Consider the following 17,261-nt stretch of genomic DNA (forward strand, 5'->3'; position numbering starts at 1 on the left):
TTTTCGAAAATGACACGTTTTATTGTTTAGGCATTATCTAGGGGTGTTTGTTTTATATCATGTCGAAAAGAAAGCACCAAATTTAGTTTTTGCTTTAAACTGTGGTTACATGTTAAAGGTAAACAAAGGGAATGTGTGGCATCTATTAGTTATATTATATATGCAGCCCTCCCCCAGAGGCAGTGTGTAATTGGAACACTGCTCCTACACTTTGTGGATAAAGACACTTTAGCAAGGCATAACCATTCTCTGCAATACGACTGAACTCAATCGCCACAGCTGCCAAGCCACACTTCTTTCAGTGATGTTGTATTCATTTCTATATTCCTGCGATATTCCGTAATTTATCACATTTTTACTACTTCTTTTTTTATTACAAATGTCTTTGTGTGATTGTGGTTTTGTAATTGGAAGCCTCAATAGCTTCTTTCAGTTATGTACAACAAAGAACAGAAAGACAATGACTGTGACATACGATACCAGTGTGACTCATCGTGCTTGCATACTGTACTGTATGTTCACACATCCCGAGGCGTTGTACTGCACTACAGCTCCAGGTTACTTCCTAGTCTAGACACAGCGCTGGAGATGCAATGCAATACTAAGTAGAGGTAATAAATGTAATAAAAGTGCAATGGAATATACCACACTGCAGAAAACTGCTAAATAAATGAACCAAGAAATAAATCTGCTGCCTTCTCCCGGGCTTCAGTTCATACAGTGCAGGTGTTTCACAGGAGGTGTGTCCCGTATATTAACATCCCGGAGAGTACTCATCAATGGAACTCTGCAGGTACGACGTGTGTGTTACGTGAAGAGCCGCCCCGTGTCGGGAAGCACAATGGGCTCTTCTCGATTACATCATGGCTGGTGTGAAATGTTGTGATAACGCGTGCATTCCTGATGGATGGGATAAGGCAGAGCAGCAGGTCAAACGACTGCCATCCAGCACGAGATTAAAATCAAGAGTGTTCTGCAGTGGTGCGTGAGCGCTGTTTACTCATCTCTGGAAAGAGAACAACTGGTCTGCTGACGTGATTGGAGACCAAATTAGGAAACAACTGGCAGTGAGATTCCCGTTTTGTGTGCACAGTATTCATTCACTTACTGCTTATCAGAATACAGATGTTCTACCAGTACAAACATGCTTACTACTGTATACAGGTGGGGTGTGATAAAATAACCACGGTTCATTAAATGCTGAAAGGTACATTGTCACTAAAAAGTATAGCTTAACATTAATTTATTGTTCTAACCCATTTTGCCTGGTCTCCATCCAGCTTTTAAACTTACAGAAGCAGCCTGATCACCCAATTCAGGTATCTGGAGAACTTGATCAAAAGCAGCCCTTTGTCACCGAGCATTACTGTAAGTTACTCTATGCTGATGTTGCGTTTATCCAATACTACTATTGTGAGCTACAGCGTTTCATTCATTACTAAGTGCAGGAGAGAGAAAGTTGTGACAACAGTCTTAGATTCACCTGGGATGACCCACAATATTTTGTAAGTATTAATTCCAATAACTAGGGTACACAAATAAATAGTTATCTTGAAGGGAACACAAGCACTGACTGCTAATAGCTTTTACAGATTACAACGTAGATTCATCCTCAATATTACTGCGGTGAAATCCTTAGTTAGAAAGATTTAGCGTGTACTACGGGGGTTAGGTTTATTCTTGCATGATCACTGTGTACAGTGCATGATAGATTCCCCCTCAGGAAGTGCCACGTGGCGCTTGTCTATCATCAGTCATCGTCAAGTTTAAAAGAGTACACTTTCCTCAAATTGGATTAGCCTTCGGCCATTGGGGGTTATCGAAAAAGCCAATTCTGCTATCCAAAATGACCAGCCGCTCCCTACCACCCTCTGTTGTGCTGCTTGGTTTCTTCATGCTGCAGCGTAACTGTACTGGCTGTATGGTGTCACCTCTTTGGCACTGCTGTACAGTCAGGCACCGAAAGCCAGAGCGATAATCCTGGTTATGTCATCAGGAGATGCCTTGCCTTACCTGCTGTACAGGCTTTGCGGAAACCTTGGACCACACTGAAATTTGTTTGTGTTAACATGTAACTGCAGCACAAAAAATGTAACTATTTATATAACCCCACTTCATCACATTTCACTTGAATTGAATTTATCTTGGAAGGACAAGTTACAAGCAGAATCTGTTTCAACTGTGGTAATACTGTACAGGAAGCTGTCTTTCTGGAAGAATCTACTGCATTAGCTAACTGGTTGGGTTAAAGTTCTCTTAACGAATGTTCAGAAGGCACAGTAAAGTATCAGTGGGCTACAAAATAATAACTTAATTAATAATCTTTGTTGACGACGGGCAACATTACGGACACGAGTGGCACTGCGGTGCAATGGAATGTATTTTAGTATTTCATGTTAATTTGCATTGCCAGGCAGCTACGATGCCTGTTTTACAGGAGTTCAGCTGTAATCCACGTTTAGAAAAAAGTAATAACAAAGACACAGCAGACTAATCTCCAGCAGAGATGCAGTACAGACATGAACATCCATCATGCATCAAAATTATTATTAGCTACAAAAAACAAACAGGCAGCTCGCAAATAATTCTGATCTATAAAATTCAGGAATCTCATCCCTGGAATAAAGCTGATAAATGTGTGGCTGCCTTTGCCACCTCCCCAGTCTAAGGTGGTTTAATTTGCCATGCAAGTCATCCTTGACAATAAAGCAGACAGCGGAACGCTAAGCTTGCTGCTGAACCACAGAAAAGGTTTTATGAGTTACAGGCTAGCTCACTAAGCTGCTGGCTTTTGTTCCGACACATTTATGGAAAATCAATTTTCAGTACAGTATTACTTCATAAAAAAAAAAGAAACTGTAAAACCAGTAACAATCCTCCTACTCTTTAGAGAATACTGACTTCAGTAGGGATACATTCTTCACTCTAATTAACACTTACTGTACATGCTTGCATAGTGCAGTGAAATCAGCCACACAGGACATGCTTACTGGACAGTACCAGGAATCAGCAACACAGATTAATCTGTAACACTGGATTTGAAAGACAGTATCTGCAGATTAAAGTATTTAATAAAAAGCAAAGCACTACAAAGGTCCCGCACAAGACGGCACAGGGCAGCGGGAATGTGGATAGTGAAGTGAATGTTTGTGCTGTGATCCAAATCATTGCTGCTGCCAGTACTGAAGATTTGCTGTGGAGAAGGATAGTTCAGGATAGACAGTTATTTGTTATTTTTTGGACCTACATGCATCCTCTTTGATCAAGGTGATTTACTCATTTCTTTGACACGTTTGCGAAGGATATTATTACTCGTGGCTTTAGAAAACTCTAATTAACTTTCATCAAGTACCTGGGTATGGGGCAGCCAGTCCACAAAAATTCTTGTCTAGTTTAGCCTTCAATTCAAGCTGTGAAACTGACTAGACAACAGCCCAGTTCAGTTTGTTGACATTCTCCTAGTTTCCTTGCCCCTACTGATTTGATATCTGAATGCCGCCACAGCACCTCACTCTGGGTGTCAAGGCATGTTGCCGTTTCTACTTGCAGCAGCCTGAGGTTATTCAGGAATGCAACAAGCAGCAAAACAACGGATTGCCTGGTAAGCCATGTGGAACGGCAAATCAGAAACAAAGAAAAGAAAAACATTTAACAGCTTATTACCTTCCCAGTTATTAACAGAAAATCCCAAAGGTTCAAGAAAACTAATGTATCCAAATCTTCATCGTTATCATGAAATCACTGCAGCACATTCCACACAGACTGTGTATTTAACACTGTTTAAGTGACCAGGAAGCACCAACATTGCATGCTCTGCTGTGTTTAAACCGTCATTCGTTTCGTGAGCATATGTCTGCAGCTAATGGTATTAAAGCAACCCTGACAATGCAAACACTTGTTCAAACCATTTTAATAGCTTGTGTTAGTTGCTGGCATGACCGCTCTGGGAGGACATAAGGAGGTGTCTGGTTGGAATGAACGACACCTGAGAATCAACTCCAGAACTATACAATAGCAGAGTCTGCAGAACAGGCATGAGGAGACTCTGCCTGCTTTATGCATTTGCTAGAGTGGAAAACACAGGCCAGGGTCTTGTGACAGCCTCTTCTACTGTATTTCATTATCTTCAGCCCAGTTGAAGAATCCAAAAGGATGAAATAAAAGTGTTTGAACTTGAAATAAGGATATCACAGATGTGTTGAGGAAGTTGTGGGACGAGTCACACAGCTGCAGACCTGGAATGTGGATCTCAACGAGACAGAGATGGATGGAGCGCTCTGCTCTGCAGCACACCGGCAGACATGTGGGAGGTGGAGGTAAGGAATCTGGCACCAGACCTGTGCAGCTCCTGTGGAGAGGATATGCCGTCAAGGCTCAGACTGGTAGAGTTCCTAAATGTAGTTCAGGAAATGGGAGTTCTTGAAGCCCTGGATCCTGGGAACAAACTGTGCTTCTCTCGCTCTCTCTCTCCGTCTCTCTTTTTATTCTGTGCGCATGTATTGTCCAGGGCAGCAAGTCCTTGCAATCCACCTCCTCCTTTACACAGCTGTATCCTCATGAAGAGCTCAGGACAGGATTGCACTGCAGTCCAACACTCTGGTTGCAGTTCAGAACTCTCTCTCTCTTTCACACGCACACACAGACGCAGGTGCTCCAGCTCCACCTAATCTCTGTACTTCAGTACTGCCTCCCCCCACTTTCCTCTGAGGAGGAAGAACAATGCAGTTCAGTGCAGGATGGTTCCTGCACTTAAAAACACTCCTGCCAGTTTTGAGCCGGGGAGAGGAAATCTGCTTGCAAGCGAAAAATCTTCAGCGTTCACACAATGGCTGGGTTTCATTTCTCACAGGGATTTGGTTTAGCCCCTCTTTTTTCTGTTATTTTTCTTGGCCATTTTGAATGATGTTAAACCTTGATTAACACTGTACATAACACCCATTCACACACCTTGTTGCTTCACACAGGACAATAACCACTGTAAAGGAGGCAATACAGTACCGTGGGTAACAAATAACGGTTGCAAATCGAAAAGGAAAAGCTGGTCTTGCACAGTAAGTGTTGGCATTGGAAGGGATCGATACCACCACCGCAGGCTCTGTAGCTTAGAGGAGATATGGATGGGAGGGAAGCAGACAGATTTAACAAAAGTACTTTTAGCTGTAGAGGTAGCAGCAGCAGCAGCTCTGAATGTATCCCGTTATCTACGGGAGGTTTGCACATCAAGCAGACCGCGACGGGACCACAGGATTCAGCAGCGGCGGCGACGGCCCGGTTTCCTCTGACTGATCTGCATCTCAATACCAAATCACAGGGGCTCTGCACTCACTGCACAGAGCGAAGGTTTACACACCCCAGTTCCTGCAACACGCTTAGCAAGGAAACCGCACTGTACTGTACAACTCCATGGACTGTCAGCGCTGATAAAGGACAGCTTTCATATGGGTTTGCGGGCTGATGAAGTCTTGAAGTTGTCACTAAAATATCAGGTGCAGTAGAGTTGCTGCTGTTTGCTGAAGTTGTACAGTAATGCAGAGATGCTCTCCCCTGCCGTTCTGTCTCTGAACTCTTTGTTATCCTAGCCTGGTTCTTACTGTAATCCCACAGGATCTTATTGTTATACCAAGATACTTCTCAAACCGCATCAACACAAACATCTGAATGCAAACAGTCTTTAAAGAACAATGTAAACCTAAAGCACGCATGTGAGGGAATACGAAACCATCAGAATCAACATCGCTAATTAGAACTCTTACCATGTTTAGAAATTCTAGAATTCTTTATAGTTTACTTAGTGAACCGCTCTAGTCAACTTCCCACACTTTGGTGTGTCTTATTAAACTCCTAGTAGACCAGGAATGAATCAAACTGCTGCACAATACTGTATTTCTATCCCTGGAGACCACAAAACACATTCAAAATCAGCCCAATAACATGTCTTGTAAACATTAGCAAACTGGGTACCAAAAATGAAAGTGATCCAACTGATGATTTATGGGAAAAGTGCACACTGTCAGTCCAAAATAAAGGAAGATTTCATCATTACAATTTTATTTTGTAACATTGGTAACATGAATCAGTATTGCCAATTATGTTAACTTAATGTTTAAACTTTAATTTAAATAAATAATTTTTAAAAAAATGGGTGAATGGAATTGGTTTCTTTAAGGCAGTGCAGTCTAAATAAAACCACATGCGTGCCCACCTGACAAATACTTTGTTTAACCCTTGAATTGCTTTAATTACCATGACTTCCGTTTTACTGTTCTTGTGGTTAGAACCAGTTTCAGTTACAAAAGAGAGGCCTTATAAAGCATGGTAATACAGAACAGACAGACTAGCACTCATCATCTGATGTCCTCCTGTATACAAAACAAGATAGTGGTGATGCATGCAGATCAAACTGTGGCGTAAAGTAATCTAAAGCCTGCAACACATTGCTTACCATTTACCAAGCGTGCCTTTCAAAAGAATCATGATGCTGATGTGTACAGTACAGTAAGTGGAAGGGCCTGGAATAAGAACAGGATACATCATAGTCTGTAAGCAAGTAGCTTGTGTACAGGTCTCCAAGTGGCAGACAGCTGCAGGCCTAAATGATATCTAACCAAAACATCTGAAGTTACTGTACAGTTGCCAGCTTACAGGAGAACATATTGTATATTAAAGGATCTACTAGTAAGACCAAGTTACTGTAATGCAACGGCACTCTCCCACAAAACCAGCACTGCAGCACGTCTTTACACTTCATTCTGCTAAATCCAACACAAGTGTGGATTCATAAACAATGCTCTGGAATGGACACTACAGTACAGCAGGGTTCACAGGTTACCAGGGAGAGCGCAGTGAAACAATGCTCTGGAATGGACACTACAGTACAGCAGGGTTAATAGGTTACCAGGGAGAGCGCAGTGAAACAATGCTCTGGAATGGACACTACAGTACAGCAGGGTTCACAGGTTACCAGGGAGAGCGCAGTGAAACAATGCTCTGGAATGGACACTACAGTACAGCAGGGTTAATAGGTTACCAGGGAAAGCGCAGTGAAACAATACTCTGGAATGGACACTACAGTACAGCAGGGTTAATAGGTTACCAGGGAGAGCGCAGTGAAACAATGCTCTGGAATGGACACTACAGTAAAGCAGGGTTAATAGGTTACCAGGGAGAGCGCAGTGATGTTATGCTTCTAAAAGGTTTCGCTTCTTTAAACACAAATCAAGAAAGACAAGCCACCACATCCTGAAGCGTATTGCAACCACAAAAACCACCGTACAAGTCAGCATGAAACTGCTTCATATACGCAGACTGCTTACTAACAGTTTGACTTGCTAACAAACCCAGCAGAGTGCTCTCTTATTGCAGTGCTACAGTTTCAGCATATTCCCCACTTGTCATTGGTCTTACAGTAACAGGGTAGCAATTGGTCAGAGTTTTTATTTCTTTATTTGTTTTAAAATGTCAGCAGTCGCTATAAAAAAGGTGGGACGAGCTTGTTTCTTTTCATAGGCAATCCTCTTATTTCCTTAAGTCAAGCTCCAAATTACTTTGCAGACTGTTTTGATTAGTCTCATAAGCTGCCTAATGCTATTAAAAGTTGTAAAGAGATTTAAATCGAGATTGAGAGTAAAAAAATAAATAAATAAATAAATAAATAAATAAAAAAAGTGAACAGGAACAGGAAACCGCTTCATGATAACACCACCACACACAAAAGGGATGCAGAGCGGGGACTTCTCCCTGGCACACAGACTGTTTACACCAAAAAAACGAAACATTTTAATCTTAATACAAACAAATCTTTATCCTTGGATAATAAAGTCACAGCAAAACTAGACAACATAAGCTTTATTATTAGGGGAAATTATTAAATCACCTTATTTATAATCTGTCTGCCAGGCAGACATATAACCATTACTGTAACTCCTGAAACAGACCAGGAGGTTGAACACTTTTTATTTTATTTTTTTAAATGTCTTAACAGAGCACGAAGGTTTAAACATCCATTGTCTTACCTCTCACTAGCACTAGACACATCACCACATCATTCTGTTGCAGCTATTGTAATGACATCACTAACTTAAAGAGGATGCTGCTGCTATTGTAATAGATCTCTGTCTGCACGATGCGTTGTGTATTTTTCCTCATGATATTAAAGGACCACCAGTCACAAACTGAAGTCTTGCAGCTTTATTCTGAGAGAAATAAAATAAAGAAAATAAAAATAAAGCCCGCTGCACAGTAAGTGCACTCCACTCTGCAGGAAGTCATATTGAGAGAGGCAGAAAAACAAACAAACAATCTCCCTCTTTACAGTGCATAATTTACATACCTACATGTAAAAGTATGTATATACTATACTTCCCGGTACAAAACCACTTCCTGTGTCGTAGCTGCAATGTGACCTACTGCAAAGGAAGGGATTAAATAGCAGAAATAAATTGTTTTTGTATTCCAGTATAGGCCAAGTATCAAGATCTTACACACAAGAAGTGTGGATCCAGGGATAATGCTGCCAATGCTAATAAGAGATAAGAAACTATTGAAAAGCACCATAACTATTGAAAAGGGCCATGGCTGGGTTCAATTCCAATTGAATATTAAAATCAATTCCCATTCTTTTTTAATCAATTCCAGTTCCTTTGAAGGACTTGGAATTGATTAAAAGGGAATTGATTTTAAAAAGGAACTGGAAATGGAATTGGAATTGACTCCACCATGAGAATGTTCCGAATGTTCTGAATGTTCCTCTTGAATCCTCAGTTATTTGTGTTATTTGTCTGGGTGTGAAGCAGCTGCAAACTGAGTGGCTCCTCTGCCCTCTTTCACAGTCTGCAGCGGGGATTCCAGGACTTTACAAATGCATTTGCTACACATAACATGTGATTCCCATGTTTGGTCCGTCCACTGTATCTAAACACAGGGCTTATCAGGAGCCAGGGATACTGGCCCAACATTGTGCATATCCAGTTCACGTTCAAAGTGAGCACTCCCAGCAGCACAGCAAGGGTAGAACAAGGACCCTTCTTCCTGAACATTTCAGGGTCTCCGCTCTCAGCAGGGATTTGAATGACTTTAGTGGATTCCAGAGGAAGGAGCATGCTATTCATATGCTATTCATCCACCTCCACGCAATTCTATCACTATTCTCTTGACGTTTGAATAAACACCTAGGATCATGAGAACACAACTGAAATGATAATAAATGGACTTTTGCACTTCTTTTGAAAACACACACACGCATACAAACACACACGCATACAAACACACACGCACACACACACACACACACACACACACGACTGAGAGCTGCAAACAGAACACTCCCTATTCTAATCACAACCCACCTGCCTGTATAAAAACACTTTTTCCCAGGGTTCACAAGCACACCATACAGACAAACTGACTTCTCATAAGCACCGCACTGGTGCAGTAATTTCAATTAAGGCATGTCAAATCAAATATTTGGTAAGTGATGTAAACATATTACAGGGTTAGTTGCCATATACGGTATAATAACCGCTTCTGTTGTTCTTTTACATTTTACACCTGTAGGCTCTTGCAGTGTAGCCTTTCCAAACTGAAACGATGTCTTCTGCAATATTATAATAATAATAATAATAATAATAATAATAATAATAATAATAATAATAATAATAAAAAGCACAGCTCCTTCATTAAAGTTGAACAATCAAATGAAAATATGTAGGAAATGCTGAAATGGCCTAACAGGTCCCCCTTGGCTTCTTGCAGAGAGTGTTGCTGTTAAGATATCACTTGCAGAAACAGAAACTGCAGGACAGAAGGGAGGACAGTGTTGAAGCAGAGGCTCTGTGTACTCATCACACTGGGACTATCTGCAGCAAGTGTAATATATACATATAATATGCAGTGGGAACTAAAGTAACAGGAGGCAGTCCAGGTCCAGGGGTCCAGGGTTAGGACTTACTGTACAAGAGTCTCTGGTTAAAATCCCAAATGAACTGGTTCTGTGAACTTGGGCTTGTCAGCCATTACCAACGTACTGTAAAACAGCTTACAAACCATTACTGTACCGCAAGCCAGCTAGAATTTGAAGAACCTGATATTCAAATGGCAGTGTCAGAAGAAAGCCGGTGTGTATTGAAAATCAGCTTCTCCTGGCATGGAGTACAGTCTAGCACCGCATGGGCGCTGGAGTGCGGATCCTATATAAAGAACAGGGCAGCGCACATGTGCTGGAGCACATGGCCACAATGTCAAGACAGACCCCAGTTTAAAATTAGAAGCGAGGCGACAAATCCGGTACAAGACACACCTGTTGTAGCGCACTTTACAAATGACAAACGAGACAACAGCGGTCCCCGATCAGGAGTAAAGAAGTCGTTTACATGCAATCAGGTGGTAACTGGAGTTTGAAATGAAAATGGAAACACAGTAGAGCTCAAAGGGCAAATGAGAAATTAAAATAATTCTCATCTAGGTTTACTATGCAGTCATTTAGTAGAGAAACACTACGTGCAATAGGCAAAGTGCACTCTGGTACGGTATACCGGGCAAGATCTAAAAGAAGGCTGGGTATTATTTTTTTTTTTTTATAAACTTCCTTGTACACGATTTAATCTTTATAATTTTGTTCTAAAATAAAACTCAGCATGATGGATAGGTTCATTAGGTTAACTATTATTGGGAGGCGGATTCTGAATTCACAGAATGTTTCTTCAGACTTGCTGAAATAAAGACAGTACACCTCCTGAAAATCATTCCGCTAGTGTCTAGAAACACACAGTAGTAATGTAACCAAGGCGATGTTTGACATGACGGTGCAGAAGTGAAAAAGGTTGGCAGCCTGATCAAATTCACAGAAAATTCAGCATCTGCCCTGGAAACGGTGTTGAACAATGGCAGATATCCACTAGAAACACAGTTTTCATTCAAAACAAAACCACATCATGGAACACGTCCCACTGGAGAAACACTGGAGGTAAAAGTCACCCAGGTGAGGATGGCTCAGCTGAATGAAGAGCTGAGCTGTGTTTCACAGTGAACTGCACATCGGGAATGAAGAGAGCTAGAGAATGCAGAAAAGGAGGAACAGGTCCCCGTCACTAACTCAGATACTCTGCTAGCTCTGGCCACTAGCCACATTGCTGCACAGCTTTGGATTTTTCCCTTCCAGGATTCAAAATCAACCTGTCCATCAATGTAAATTCAATTCAAAATATTCCGCTGTACAAATCTTCAGAGCGATACAAACTGGACAAAATTCACTTTAAGCTCACTGATGTGACAATCAGCTTCAGTTCTTATTAAAACATTTGAACTCTGCTCAGTCGTGCTGTACGTATGGATCTGTGTACTTCTCTTCTGCTGTATCCTTCATCCAGGATGACAAATAACAGCTGCAGCACTTCCACATCAATCCATATCAATATAACAGACATGAATCTTTGTGTAACTCTCTGACTGAGCTGCCAACCCGCCATGGCCACACTGAGTCTGGCAGTGATGCAATCACTCCAGCAGCAGGCTCTCTGGCAGTGATGTCACAACCACTCCAGCAGCAGGCTCTCTGGCAGTGATGTTATAATCACTCCAGCAGCAGACTCTCTGGCAGTGATGTCACAACCACTCCAGCAGCAGGCTCTCTGGCAGTGATGTCACAACCACTCCAGCAGCAAGCTCTCTGGCAGTGATGTCACAACCACTCCAGCAGCAGACTCTCTGGCAGTGATGTCACAACCACTCCAGCAGCAGGCTCTCTGGCAGTGATGTCACAACCACTCCAGCAGCAAGCTCTCTGGCAGTGATGTCACAACCACTCCAGCAGCAGGCTCTCTGGCAGTGATGTCACAACCACTCTAGCAACAGGCTCTCTGGCAGTGATGTCACAACCACTCCAGCAGCAGGCTCTCTGGCAGTGATGTTATAATCACTCTAGCAGCAGGCTCTCTGGCAGTGATGTCACAACCACTCCAGCAGCAGGCTCTCTGGCAGTGATGTCACAACCACTCCAGCAGCAGGCTCTCTAGCAGTGATGTCACAACCACTCCAGCAGCAGGCTCTCTGGCAGTGATGTCATAATCACTCTAGCAGCAGGCTCTCTGGCAGTGATGTCACAACCACTCCAGCAGCAGGCTCTCTGGCAGTGATGTCACAACCACTCCAGCAGCAGGCTCTCTGGCAGTGATGTCACAACCACTCCAGCAGCAGGCTCTCTGGCAGTGATGTCACAACCACTCCAGCAGCAGGCTCTCTGGCAGTGATGTCACAACCACTCCAGCAGCAGGCTCTCTGGCAGTGATGTCACAACCACTCCAGCAGCAGGCTCTCTGGCAGTGATGTTATAATCACTCTAGCAGCAGGCTCTCTGGCAGTGATGTTATAATCACTCTAGCAGCAGGCTCTCTGGCAGTGATGTTATAATCACTCTAGCAGCAGGCTCTCTGGCAGTGATGTCACAATTAGAATGCAGGCCAGAAGTCATCCTGATAAATATACTCTGTTGGGTGTCTGCAGTATTTACATCATGAACATTGAAACCAAACAACCTTGATTATTGCTGCTGTGTATTGATCAAGAGGCTTCACATGAAAAACAAGCACACTTGACATTTAAAAAGAGCCCAGGCTGCTTGTTACACCTCTACAAGGAGTATAAAAAAGCATCAATAGAAATCTCAAGTACTGGTTTAATCTCATTGGATATTATATCTCAGATCTATATTTAACAGCTCAGTGCACTCCAAGCCACAGGGAAATAGTTTGTTGTTGGCCCCGGGAGAGCAGGGGTCAGGATGGCTGAAAGCAGATGGGTCTTTCCCAAGATCTGTCTACAGATTTGCAGCCTCCAGGGACCTTGGAATTGTGACAGTGAAAATCAAAAAGAAGTTGTGAACCCATGAACACTTGTAAACTTACTGACAATGCAACACAGCAGCCTAAAGTCATGTGGTTCATATAGAAGAGCTAGGGAAGTTACTGTACCATGTGCCAATTATATACATTGGAACTAAGGTACTGTACCTACCTATATAATAGGATCAGATGTCACTTGACAACTCGAAATCCTATTTTGTCTTCTTTGGTCACAGATTTGAACGATTCGATCCTCCTGCCTGTTAATAATATACTTATACTCAATACCAGTGATTCACTGTGACACTGTAAGACTTGCACTGTTCAAGCACAGACTGCACCACCTTTCTAAAAACTACAAGGGAACGTTTTAAATGAAGTTACAATGTTCAGACACCCGGCAGGCTGAAAGGTTTGTCTACAGAGGCTGGCAAGTTGTTGACATGGCTCAGGGTGACATCACCGCCCCTGTGGAGCAGTGAAGAGACAGCAGGCGCACTGTGGAGTGCAGTGCAGGGTGGTGGTGGTGGTGGTGTTGTTACTGGGGGAGACAGTGCAGGCTCTCACAGTGTCAGGTGAGGCTGGAGAAAGGTGGGGGGTGCTCGTCCCTATGGAACAACACTGGGAAGGCTGACCAAGCTAAAAAGCCCCTGGGGTGGTTCTACGACGCACAGCTTGAATCACAGCTCTGACAATACTGAACCTAATGCACAGTGTGGTACTACAGTAGAGCAGACACTATACAGAGCAGATGAACAGCACAGGAGATTCACAGGGTTGAGCCAGCAGACCACCTCTGTCATGTGTGAACACTATCGACTTGTACACAAAGACTGCATTTGTAAGGCATGCCATTCATACTGTGTTAACAACTCTAATGTATTAAACAGTCCTCTCAAAATGTATCACAAGATACCATGTGTATCACAATACAGTTCATGCAATGGTCCCGAGAGGATATTTTGTACAGTATAATGTGTCATAAAATTAAATAATCTTACAGTAATTACAGACAGTTCCCTTTTAAACAATTCCAATTCCTATTCAAATTTACGTCATAGTCTTTACTGAGGTTCATGCCATCGGCTTTATCAGGTTACCTGACAATGACATTAAGTTGTATACACTATTTGTTTGCTCAATAAAGCCTTTGTTGTAAAATGATTGGAATAGGAATTTGAATTTTACAGCCGTGCTAGGCTTTTTTACTATTACTGATCCATAACAAAGAATATGTATTTCTCCCCCTGCCCTGTGTGGCAAAGACACCGCTGACAAAGAGCCATGCCTGCTGCTTCTGCAAGGGCTGCTGCTGGTGACGAGACAGTAACTCAACCTGGAACTCAGCAATCCTGATTGAGCTCATTCACACACTCACATCTTTTTAGGAATAACAGCTTTAAAAGAACAAAAAGACTGAAAAAAAAGAAGTTTATCTGCACTCCCATTTGTCTGTTCTGTGATACTGTAAGACTTACATTATTTCCAGTTGCTATCTAAAGGATATAGACAGATTAGAGAGAGAGAGAGAGAGAGAGAGAGAGGAGAGAGAGATTACACTAAAGCCAGCCCAGTAGCTATTTTTCCAACAAATAAAAAAAAAAAGAAATCACTCCTACTCTCTGTTATTTCCAGGTTTTAAAGGGGTCACATTAAGCACTGTAAATTCACATTACAGGTGTGCCTGCATCATCCTTTCTATGTAACTGGGGTGCTACACCTGTGTCTCAATGTCGACAGGCAGGCATATTCAATGTTAAATCCACAATACTTAAACCATTTCAAAAGTTAAAAAAAAAGAACTGCAGCTGGTTTGCACAGATTTAAAGCATATCTGGAATTAAATGCAAACAAGCTTCAGGGATGGCAATAAGACTGCTGCTACATAGCACCTTTGCCCATTCCAGGTTTTACTACAAGCTTGACTAGCCAGCGTAAAGGTAACAAGCTCAGGTGTTTTCTTATTAAACTCAAAGTAAAACCAGGAATGGATCAAACTGCTATGCAATGGGATTCTTATTTCCATCCCTGAGCTTGATGGAAGCAATTTAAAAACTAGATGTCAAACGTTTCTTTAAGACAAAATTGATAAATGCATGATAAAAAATCGTGCCACCTTAGTGTTCTTCAATATCAGTTTGCAATACGAGTGTGCAGTCACCATAACTTTAAAATCACCACAACCATAGCAGGAGACACATCACATTACCATTGCAGCTCTTGCTAACCTTAAACTGAAACCCAGCGCTACAGCGATTTGATAATCCCAAGCATATACCATCTGCTCAACACAGTATAGATTTCTTTGATGACAACATCACCACATCTACTTGGTATTTACGACAGCCCTATATATGCTCCGCCTAGCTGCATCATAACATGATTGTTGTTATTGGCAGGTATTATTGTCAACACAGATTTAATACAACATAACGAAGCTATTTTACAGACCAGTGCCTTTTAACTTGTAAAGCACAATGCAGATTCCAGACACAAAACACACGACCCCAGTGAACTCTGAATAATTGAAAGGATATTGGCACTTACTAAGAAGAGCTACTGCTGGAAAAGAAAAGAAAGAACGTTCATCATTTGTATTCGGGAGACGTCACTGACATCAGCGTAAAAAGCCGAGGTCAAGACCCGGCCGCGAGAAGCCCTTTCACAAAAGATAAAAGATCTATGAATGCCTTGTTTATCGTCTCCCCCTCCATGAATCTTCCTTATAAAATACACTATTCGTACTTACCTCAAAACGGGTTTTGATATGGTTTTAGCACCTAAACACACAAAATAATGTCCAACACCTGTCAATGCATCACTCAAGTTACGACTCCTTGGCATGCACATTTTACTTTTGTTTTTGTACGTCCTATTTTTTGTATGCAAAATAACGTCGGGTTCTTGTGTGGAAATTGACTGCATGTACACGTTTTCCAAATGTTGTTTACTGTTACAGTGAACTGCTGTACAAGTAGATTACCGCACTGTCTCCAGTCAGTGCATAATTAAAAACACAGCGTGCGGTGCATGTGCGACACAGATACATCAAAATGATGTTGTCAGTGATGCTCGCCTCTCTTACCTTCGATAGCGATGACATGCTCCCGAATCTGGTTCTGCAACGCCGGTTCCTCCACCCGCTCCAACAGCTCGTAGATGGAATAGATGTTCGGATGCACCGACTCGAATCGCTGGATTTCAGACCGGATAGCGGCCGAGTTGGCCAAATGCTGTTGATAATTCATTCTCGGGATAGTATTTTTTTATTTGTATGTTTTGGTTACTAAAAATACCACAGGTAATTCTATTTTAAATGTTGGTGGAGAGGAGAGAGCGTTTAATCCCACGTTGCAAACGCTAATAATGTTTTTGGTTTGTTTGTTGAGAGCGGAGTTTCTCTTTTAATCTTTCTCTCTCCGTCTCCTTGCCGCCGGTTAATTCCACAGAGCGTAGCCGCAGATCAGAGCCTCTGCGCCACAGAAGGAGTCGCCGCTCCACCGATGCCACTGTTCCTGCTCCAGGCGGCCCGTTGCCTCCACTCCATAGCCACCTCTGGTCTGGCTTTTGAACAGAGCCACGCCAAAAACTGGAGTTAAAAAAATCAAATATAGATCTGCTCTCTAAGTACTACTGGTAAGTACACTGCACTCTCCCTGGAAAAGACAAGTCACCGGGGGCAACAAAAAAAACCTCTGATTGCCAACAAGAGGAGGGCTGGCTCCAGGTAAATCAGTGGCTACCAGCTCCTTGGCATGTCTTCTTGCACTCGTCACGGTATTCTTGATATCCGCTGATCCATTGCAATCCCTCTGTTGTTTTCGCCCCTTCTGTATCCGATGATAAATGCTAAACAATCCAGAGGAATCTTCTCCAAGCTCCACTCCAGCTACGGGTGCAATCTCCGTTGCTGCAGCCCCCAGCTCCACAGTATCCTGCGAACGTCACGGCGCTAGCCCATTCCCTGCACGCCTCCTGGAAAACGTCAGTCTCTGGATGGGGAGTGCAGTGTTGGTTTATGGGAGTTGTAGTTCTTGTACATTTCTCTGAAGTAATTGCTGATGATTTATTATAAGGAGTAGTAGTAATATTAGTATTATTTTCCAATTTAATGTAGTAAAAATACCTACAAATCTATAACTACAGAATCCTCGCATTCTCTATGCGTTGTGCTTATTCGTTTGTATTAGTTGTGTGTTCTTGGGATTATTTACCCCTTAAATTTATCACAGTATTGTTGCAGTGCCCCATGTTTTTACTATAGTTATACCATGCATTTATACGTGTGTGTGTGTGTATGTATCTCTCTCTCTCTCTCTCTCTCTCTCTCTCTCTCTCTCTCTCTATATATATATATATATATATATAAATAAGAAATGCAATGCTTACATCCCCACCAGTCACTGTGTATGTGCACTAATTATATAT

At 42.2% G+C, this 17,261-nt stretch overlaps 1 protein-coding gene across 3 annotated transcripts in view; it reads right to left on the reverse strand.

Annotated features, from left to right (window-relative positions):
• agap1 (ArfGAP with GTPase domain, ankyrin repeat and PH domain 1) overlaps positions 1-16,854 on the reverse strand; it is a 202,457-nt gene extending 185,603 nt beyond the window's left edge. For 2 of the 3 annotated variants that reach the window (XM_034045625.3, XM_059034002.1), the window contains exon 1: positions 15,919-16,854. In XM_034045625.3, the coding sequence (XP_033901516.3) occupies positions 15,919-16,081 (163 nt within the window). In that variant the 5' untranslated portion in view covers positions 16,082-16,854. The remainder of the gene's footprint in view (positions 1-15,918) is intronic. The other variant, XM_034045626.3, reaches the window with a different exon arrangement.
• Between the last annotated feature and the right edge of the window lie 407 nt (positions 16,855-17,261).

The sequence above is a fragment of the Acipenser ruthenus genome, chromosome 11 (assembly GCF_902713425.1).
Source record: "Acipenser ruthenus chromosome 11, fAciRut3.2 maternal haplotype, whole genome shotgun sequence".
Lineage (NCBI taxonomy): Eukaryota > Metazoa > Chordata > Actinopteri > Acipenseriformes > Acipenseridae > Acipenser > Acipenser ruthenus.